This window comes from Macrotis lagotis, chromosome X (genome assembly GCF_037893015.1).
Source record: "Macrotis lagotis isolate mMagLag1 chromosome X, bilby.v1.9.chrom.fasta, whole genome shotgun sequence".
Lineage (NCBI taxonomy): Eukaryota > Metazoa > Chordata > Mammalia > Peramelemorphia > Peramelidae > Macrotis > Macrotis lagotis.
The window spans coordinates 703,162,333-703,171,676 of NC_133666.1; the positions used below are offsets into that span (position 1 = coordinate 703,162,333).

The following is a 9,344-nucleotide window of genomic DNA, read 5'->3' on the forward strand; positions in this document are numbered from 1 at the left end:
TACTGGCTTTTTCCCTGAAGCTTAGAAACACACCAGTCTTTCTCAATCCTAACCCCACTCACCAGATTCTACCATCCTTACTATCCTAGATCCTCCCCTTTGAGGCTAAAGCCCCTGATAAAGCTATTTTGTGCATCTAACTCTATTCTTATTCCTTGACAAAACAGTCGACGCTCAGTGTCTATTTTTACTCCCTTTTAAGCTTTCTGCAATATAGCTTCATCATTTAAATGACACTCTTCAAAGTTACCAGTGATTTCTCAATAGTCAAATCTTATGGCCAATTTCTGAATCCTCATCCCTTTAGACTTCTGTGCAGTATTTGGCACTGACATTTTTGAAACAACCCTTCAAAATGTACTTCTCTGAGTTTTCATGAAACCTTTATTGAGAATCCTATGTAACTGGACCTTCCATTTGCCCTTGTGTATCTTCCCCTATTTCAAGCCTATTAATATGGGTTTAACCCTAGGTGAGGGGTCTTTGAATCTTTTCTATAAATGTTACTTGATGACCTCATCAGTCCCTCTGGGCTGTTATCTCCATGCAAACAAATCCCAGATTTATATAAGATCTCATTTATCTTAAAGTCTAGGACATGTGCACTAACTGCCCATTTGTCACTTCAAACATATTCTTAGGGTAGCTAGGTGGAGTCAGGAGAACCTGATTTCAAATCCGGTCTCAGATACTTGACACTAGCTGTGGAACCTTGGGCAAGTCACTTAACCCTGATTACTTCCCCAGCTGTCACCTCTGTGATGTCATCATCTTTCATAATGAAGGACAAATTACACACTCCCTATTGCTGCTAAAGTTACAATCTTTTTCAGGCAGTAAGATTCAAATCTAGATATCATTTTTTTACTTCTCATTTTTCTGTCATATTCAATGAGTTACCACACAAATAAAATTCCACCTCCTATTTGAATATGATTGCCAAGAATGCCCACCCTCCAAAGCTCCCCCTCATTTCAGAATATGTTTTCCTTCAGGACTCAGTTCAAAATGCTAACTTTTTCAAGAGAGCTTTACCACTCTCCATTCCTCCAGTTCCTCCCCCCCAGCTGCTCATATCTTTCTCTCTAAAGTTACCTTCCATCTACTTGTGATCAAATATACAGCTATTTAAGTGTTGTCTCCCCCCCCTCCCATGTATGCTCCTCGAAGGGAGGAACTTTCTGCTTTTCTTTCTTTTTTGTATCTCTAGTCCTAGCACAGTATCTGGCACATTAGAAGTTGTTAATGTTTTCTGAACGAGTAAATTCATATAGTTGCTCTCCCTTGTGAATTCCCTAAAAAGGATTAAGGGCTCTGCTTCAGATGAAGGGCTTTTTACATTCATACAACATGAATTCTGATACAGATGGGGAGGAGGGGCAGTTCTGGCAGAACTATTCAGTCATTCCACTCATAAGGAATTCCATTGTGAATTTTCTGGTACATATTAACTTGATAACTAGGAAATGCTTTCTCATATTTATGAGATTTATATGGTTTCATTCCAGCATGAATTGGGGGTTCAGAAGTTTTATACTCTGGTAGAAGATCTTCTAACCTTCTTTCCAATGATAGGGTTGTTCCCTACTGAGGTTGCTGATTTTCAGTAAAGTCTGATTTGGGATAGAGGTATTTTTCACAATCATTATATTTTTATGTTGTTTTCCCAGTATGAATTTTCTGATGGAGAGTAAGGTTTCTATTTGAGCTAAAGGTCTTTCCACATTCACTACATTCATATGGTTTTTCACCAGTATGAATTCTTTGGTGGAAAGTAAGGTTTCTACGCCGATTAAAGGATTTCCCACATTCATTACATTTGTATGGTTTTTCTCCAGTATGAATTCTCTGATGTTGAGTAAGGTAGGAGCTTTTGCGAAAGGCCTTCCCACATTCATTACATTCATATGGTTTCTCTCCAGTATGAATTCTCTGATGTACATTACGTTGTGAGCCCAGGCGAAATGCCTTTCCACACTCATTACATTCATATGGTTTCTCTCCAGTATGAATTCTCTGATGTAGAATAAGGTGTGAGCTCTGACGGAAAACATTTCCACATTCCTTACATTCATAAGGTTTCTCTCCAGTGTGAATTCTCTGATGTTGGGAGAGATCTGAGCTCTGGCGGAAAGCTTTCCCACATTCATTGCATTCAAAAGGTCTCTCTCCGGTGTGAATTCTCCAATGGAGAGTCAGGTTTTTGCTCCTCCTGAAAGCCCTCCCACACTCACTACACTTATAAGGCTTCTCTCCAGTATGAATTCTCTGATGTAGTGTAAGGTCTGAACTCTCACGGAAGGCCTTTCCACATTCATTACATTCAAAGGGTTTCTCTCCGGTATGAATTCTTATATGTATATTAAGTTTTGCTTTCTGGCGGAAGACTTTCCCGCATTCATTACATTTGTAACGTTTTTCTCCAGTGTGCGTTCTCTGATGCACATTAAATTGTGAGTTCAGGAAAAATGCTTTACTACATTGTTTACATTTGCAAGCTATCTCTCCAGCATGAACTAATTGATGTTCAGTATGATTTGTGTTTGGCAAGAGAATCTTTTCATATTCATTAACTTCAAATCGTTGCTCTTCAGTTTGAATTGACTGATGCTCGAGCAGCTCTGAGCTCCTGCTGAAGGCCTTCCCACATACATTAGATTCATGTTCCCAACCTGGATGAATCCTTTGAAGTCGTGAAAGTTGTGAGTTCAGGAATAAGGTACCACATTCATTGAGTTCAGGAGGTTTCCCTGTAGAATGTATCACACAATTCTCAGTAAGGTCTGAATTGTAACTAAAGGAACGCTGAAATTCATTATACTTAGAAAATACTTGTTTAACACAGATTTGGTTATAATTCCTGATATCTGAATACAGACTAAAGCTCTTTTGATCTATATCACATTGATGTAGATTGCTTCCTATACTTATACTCTGTTGTGGAAAAATGATTGGTCCTAGACTGAAGTTTCTGCCATATTTATTATAGTCATGCCTTTGTACTTCATGGGGAAGTTTGTTCTGGATAAATTTTGTTTGCTGAAGAACTTTTTCCTCATTACTCTGATGCCTTTCTGACCTGGCATCAAAATTGAAGGCCTTTCTCAAATTGAAGGCAGCAGCATCATCTCTCCTGAGTCTTTCCTGGTAGCAATTTTCCCTGGAGAGGTCCAGTTTTAAAGATGAAGCCACAGTTTCAAGTCTAGCCTCCCAATCTGAAAGAAACAAAAATAATATGAAGATTTCCTGTGCTTTATGCTTTTCTATCTTAAAAAATGATTATTAACAACTTGACAAGCATCAATAAACATGGGTATTTCCATATGTGTAGAACAAGGAAGAGGGCAAAAAGAAATTGTGAATGTCTATTACGTACACTATATGATTTCTTTAAGTAGGGCACAGAACTTGGAACTGTACCCATTATTTCAGGAAGCCCCAAGTGAGGAAAATACCCCTAAGTCAAGTTAGCACTATCTTTGCAACCTCTGATCTTAGAAAGCTGTGTGAGGCACTGAGAGGTAAAGCAACTTGCCCAGGGTCACATGGTCAATAAGGATCAAGGACAGATGAGCCAATATCTTGGCTGTGAGGTTGGTCCTCTAGTCATTATCCTATCATACTAGAACCAACAATACCTAGCTTTGTATCTGCTTCTGGACTTTTTTTTGCTTGCCTATATTTTCACATTTTTCACTTATGTTCTTCTAGGTTTTTTTTTGTTTTTTTTTTTTAGGTTTTTTTGCAAGGCAAATGGGGTTCAGTGGCTTGCCCAAGGCCACACAGCTAGGTCATTATTATTATTAAGTGTCTGAGACCGGATTTGAACCCAGGTACTCCTGACTCCAAGGCCAGTGCTTTATCCACTACACCACCTAGCTACCCCTTACCTTCAGTATAATTAAACCTCTACTCTTCACATAACTTTAACTACAGTTTTAAAAAACCCTTAAACTCTCCTTTGTAAGAAATATCTACAACCATGACAAACAAATTCAACAATGATCATGACTAAAAATTCATTTCCTGTATGAGTTCTCCGCCAAGAGATGGAAAGTGGGATTTGTGGGGCCTAGAGGTAGGGACCTTAGTATCTACTAGTTCAGTCCATACCCACAATAGAACTGAAAAGATGTCATACAGTCTCAGTTGGAAGACCTCCAAGGGGGAACCTAACACTTTTCAGATTGACTCATTCCACTTTTGGATAGATCTAAATGTTAAGAAGTTTTTCCTAGATATCAAGCCTAAATCTGCATCCTTACAACTTCTACCCACTGTTCCTAGTTCTGTCCTCTGGAGCTAAACAGAATAAGCCTAAAAAATATTTCAAATGTAGCTATTATGTTCCCCAAGTCTTCTTTTATTCCTTTGACAGATTCTCTTATGTCATAGATTTAAGGTTATTTATCATCCTACTTGCTATCCTCTTCAGCTCAACAATATAATTCTTGAACCCTACCAACCACTCAAAACTGACCCCAAAACTTGGATGCTCTGAAGAGGGAAGAGTACAGTGAGCCTTTAGCACTTAACATAATACCCACTATATTAATACTTTTAATAAATGCCTACTGACTTGGGAAGCTGTACTCCTCTTAATGCCACCCACTGGTACCTTAGCTTGTTGGTTGCCACATGACACTCATATCTGAAACCCATTCAAAAGCCCAGATCTCTTTCAGGATAGCTGCTGTGGTCCACTCAGACCTTCCTCCCCCCCAATTTTATGCTTCTGAAGTAGGTATTCTGTATCCAAGGACAAGACTTTACAATATTTCTACTCAACCCCATTTTATTAGATTACACCCAATGCTTCTAGTCCATCAAGACCCAAATTCAGCATCTGTCATCCATTGGATTAGCCCTCCTTTCCAATTCCCTGATATTGCCTGTAAACCTGATGAGTTTCCCATACATGTCTTCGTGCAGGTCTCTGGTAATAGGCCAAATACAATGTCTGGAGGAAAAAATGTCACAAAAATCCAGAGAACGGATAAGTTCCAGAGAAAGAGGAGGATTACCAGATTCAATTATTGTTGAAACAAACAGTAAGAGGACTGGGAAAGAGCAGTTCCCATTGACTATCAAGGTTCCAAGCAAAGACAGATAACACAGGATGAATAAAGAGCTTCAGGCACACTGCCAAGTATGGCAATGAGAATGACTGAAGTTAGGTGAGGAAAAGGCAAAGATAAGGAACTTATTGGTTTTGTTATGTTTTAATACATGAGGAAGGCTCAATGGAGGATGAGAGTATTCTTTCAGGTTTACTGACAACTGAGAAAAAGAAAAGTTAGTTACTCAGTAGCTATTGTGTTTATAGGCTGGAAAGGACAGCTAATACAGTTAGTACTCAATATAAATAAAAGATTATAAGAGAATATTAAATTACCTTTGTTAAAATGAAATCACCTGGCCCAAGTAAAGTCAATAAGAATTAAGGGCTTAACTATGTGCAGGGTGCTATTCTAACCACTGGGGGATACAAAGAGAGGCAAAAATCATCCACAGTTCTCAAAAGGCTAATGATCTAATGGAAGAGATAACATACAAACCATGCACAAATAAGTTTCAGAACATATTAGAGGTAATCAAAAGAATTATGAGAGATTGAGAAAGGTGGATTCCACATGTGATCAAGGAAATCAAGAGAGGAAATCAGTGAAGTCAGTAAATAAAGATGAGGAAGAAGAGCGTTTTCAGGCATGGGAGGCAATCAGAGTAAATGTCTGGAATTGGAATTGGAAGCAAGGTCTTGTTCATAGAACAGTCAGGAAGTTGGTGAGTATGAATTGGGGCCTAAAGTGTAAGAAAGGTAGGAAGGGAGAAGGTATGAAATGTTTGATTGCAAAACAGAGGATTCTTTATTTAATACTGGAGGTGACTGAGAAACACTGAAGTTAGGGAGTTAGAGGAGGGGGCTGACATTAGATCTGGACTTTAGGAAAATCACTTTAGTGGCTGAAAGATGATGAACTGGAATGGGGAGAGATTTGAGGTAGACCCACCAACTTCTGTTGTAGTAATAGTTCAGTTATGAGATGATGACCACCAGAGTGAGGACAGCATCAGAGAAGAGGAATACCGCAGAGATGCAGTAGACATAAAACGAAGCAGAGATGCTGCAGAGAAGTAGTGCAGAGGCAAAGTGAAGCAGAGATGCTGCAGAGTGCTATGGAGCAGAGATGGTGGGGAGGCAGAATGGATTAGAGATGCTGCAGAGGGGAAAGGGAGCAGAGATGCTTCAGGGGTGAACCGGACCAGCTGCAGGAGGGGTGAAATGTACCCGAGGTGACGCAGAGCCGACTGGAGCGGAGCCGCTGCACAGATGCTTCGTCAGAGAACAGATTAAAGGAGAAGAGAAGAGTGTCTGATGCTAAAGGGTTTGGGGATATAAAGGGGAAAGAGGGAGGTCAAAGGGAATAGGCTTAATATATGGGTTCAATAAACTAAAAGATCAGTGTTTGTACAAAGGGTGCAGGGTCCCTCTTGAATCCCTAACTAGGTCAAAGTTGAGCTTTCTCCAGTCTCAAGAGTCAGAAACCCTGCCCAGCAAAGAAAGGCAGGGAGAGTTCTCCTCCAGGAAGGGTCTCTTTTTCTAGCAGAAAACCAGGTACTTGCCTCTCTCTGTTCCCAGGGGAATTTCTTCTCCTTTGTTTTCTGCCAGTTAGTAACTACTTGGGTCTGTAAAGCTCTCAGTCAGGTAGCTCACCTGGCCCCTGCCTTCCAAATGACAAAGTGCTCTCTGGGAGTTGCTAAGTCAACAATGACTAAGGGGCTTTATTGCCCACAAGTAAACAGGACCTGGCTATTCAAAGGAACATACACATTAAGAAGAGAGAAGGGACAAATGAAGAGAAAGGCTGCTGAAAATATGGGAATTCCAAAGGAAGCTGGGCAAAAAGATCGATCCCCTCTAAGGGCCTCTCTCTCTCCAAGCTCAGCAGGACACAAAGGCACATTCAATGATACTCAACCTTTCTCAGAATCAAATGCGACTATGAAGCAGCTCATGCCACATATCCTTTGTTTGTCCTTATCCTCCTGGGGGTCTGACACAGGAAGTCCCCTTCCCACCGGACTGAAGTGTTTGCCCATGAAAGGCAGCATGGCATGATGGAGAGGACACAGGCCGATCAAGAGGTCCTAGATTCAAAGTCTGCCTCACATACTTTCTAGTTGTCAACCTGATAATGTCTCTCAACCCCTTTCAGCTTCAGTTTCCTCATCCATGAAGTGGAGACAGTACATAGCAGGCCCCATGAGGTCGGCCACTGAGCAGCTGCATGGGGTCACCCACTCACCTGGAGCACAGCTCCTTGGGATACTTCCTCGTGATATCCAAGGTGCTTCTCCTCGCTCCAACTGCTTGATCACATGTGGTTTGGAATCTGCGAGTCCTGCTCAAAGGAACCGAGAAAGGGCTGGAGTCAGAGAAGACCTCAGCATCCCCTCCTGAACAGAGCTGGTCTGGGTCAGACCCCCACCTGAGGGGTCTTAGGTTGGCTCTGGGTTCAGAGAGAACTCTCCTTCTCTGGCCCAGAAGTCCTTCAGGGCTTCAGGTAGGTAGCCAGCTGATCAAGGCCCTGAGGCTACGCAGGGATGAGGGACCTGTGAGCTCGGACCCCTCTGCCACTTGCCCTTTAATCCTTGCCCTCTCCCCTGAGCCCAGATTCCAAGGGGAGTGGGAGCCCCGGGGCAGCCTCCTCACCCAGGCACGCCAGGTTCTGGAAGTTCTCCAGCATCACCTCGCGGTACAGCTCCTTCTGGGCGGGCTCCAGGTGCCCCCACTCCTCCTGGGAGAAGTTCACGGCCACGTCTCCAAACGTCACAGAGTCCTGCAAGGCCCAGGACACACGGATGAAGCCCCCGCTTGGACCCGGACTGCGTGGAAGGGGAGGAGCCGCAGGGCCCCGGGAATGGCGCTAGGTCCGGGGGGCACAGGGGCTTCTGCCCATGTCTTGGCTTGGGGCCCCCGAGGAGGGCATCGAGCCTGTTTCCTCGCCTCGGCCCCGGGGCCCCACAAGTGTCTGCCGCCCTTCCCCCATCAGTGGGGCTGGGTCCGTGGGGGGTCCTGCCTGATTCATGGGGCCGTACCCCGCTCCTGGACCCGGGGGAGGTGCGGGGGGGGTCTGGGAGGGCCCGGCCCGGCCTCGGGGTCTCACCTGGCGGGCAGCGGCGCCCCCCAGCACCGGCGCCATGTCCTCGACCCCCGCCGCTCACCCGGCCGTCCCGGGCCGCAGAGAGGTCAGAGGTCAGGGGTCAGCCCAGCCTCGCCCGGGGCCACGGGGGGGGGGCCGGAGCTGGGGGGACCCGACCGCACCGCGCATGCCCAGGGCCCGGCAGGGACGTCGCCCCTCCCCCGCCCCACCGCCGCGAACCTGGCGCCCGGCTCCCCCACCCCAACTGCCCGGCCCCGGTCCCCGGGCCCCTCTCCCCCGGCCGAGACCCGGGGCTCGGACCCGGAAACGGCTCAGGCCGGGCCGGAGCGGCCCCGAGGCGGCCGCGGTGAGCGAGAGCCCCGGCGGCGGCGGCGGCGGCGGCGGCGGCGGCGGCGGCGGAAATGACGCCGCCTCGGCGCCGCAGCCCCGCCCCCGCCTGCACAGCCTTCTGGGAAATGGAGTTCGCGGGCCCCTCTGCGCCCCGGCCGCGGCTCTCCCGGCGTGCCCCAGGGGGCGCCCTCGCCCTGGGGGGGGGAAGGGCCGGAAGGCGCCCCCCCCCCCCCCGGGAGGGGACCCGCCTTGGGGGCGGCAACAGCCCAAAGAAGGCCCCCATGGAGGGGGACGCCCCGGGAAAATTCACCGACCAAAAATGCGCCATCGGACCGGGGAAAAGGATGATTTGTGACCAAACAGGAATGAGAGGCTGCGAAATGCACGGTTTTGCGGGATTACGTGAAAAAGGTCGCGCGCTCATGAAACCAACGCTGCCAGGGCTGGGAGGGAAGCAGGAGGCTGGGAAAGCCTCTTCAGTCTCATCACAAGCGGTCAGATACATGTAGATACATATACACACACACGTACGTACGATCACATGAAAAATGCCCCAAATCACTACTGATTAGAGAAATGCAGGGCACAGCAACGTGAGGTGGCATCTCCCACCCATCAGATGAGCCCAGACCAGAAGGGGAGGCTGACCACCGGACTGGGGCACTGAGCTGTGACCGGCCAACCCTTCTGGAGAGCCGTCCGGACTCTGCCCAAAGAGCAAGAAAACGGAGCCTCCCCAGCAATTCCAACTCCAGGGCTGCATGCAGGAGCAACTGTAAGAAATGGAAAAAGTCCTACACGTTCCAAAATAGTCACAGCAGCCCCTTTTATACTGGCAAAGAATTGGAA

General features: G+C 46.2%; 1 protein-coding gene across 1 annotated transcript; it reads right to left on the reverse strand.

Annotated features, from left to right (window-relative positions):
• Window positions 1-1,106: 1,106 nt before the first annotated feature.
• LOC141497121 (uncharacterized) lies at window positions 1,107-8,376 on the reverse strand. Its single transcript, XM_074199731.1, has 4 exons — window positions 8,169-8,376; window positions 7,715-7,841; window positions 7,308-7,403; window positions 1,107-3,215 (listed from the first exon to the last, which is right to left on the reverse strand). Exons 1-4 carry the CDS (start codon window positions 8,202-8,204, stop codon window positions 1,654-1,656), a joined length of 1,821 nt encoding a protein of 606 aa, XP_074055832.1. The 5' UTR covers window positions 8,205-8,376; the 3' UTR covers window positions 1,107-1,653.
• Window positions 8,377-9,344: the final 968 nt, after the last annotated feature.

Coding starts and splice junctions, on each gene's coding strand:
- LOC141497121 (XM_074199731.1), bottom strand. CDS start 8,204: ATGGCGCCGGTGCTGGGGGGCGCCGCTGCCCGCCAG. Junction 7,842..8,168: donor GGGGCGCCGCTGCCCGCCAG/GTGAGACCCCGA, acceptor TGGGCCTTGCAG/GACTCTGTGACGTTTGGAGA. Junction 7,404..7,714: donor CCAGAACCTGGCGTGCCTGG/GTGAGGAGGCTG, acceptor TCCTTTGAGCAG/GACTCGCAGATTCCAAACCA.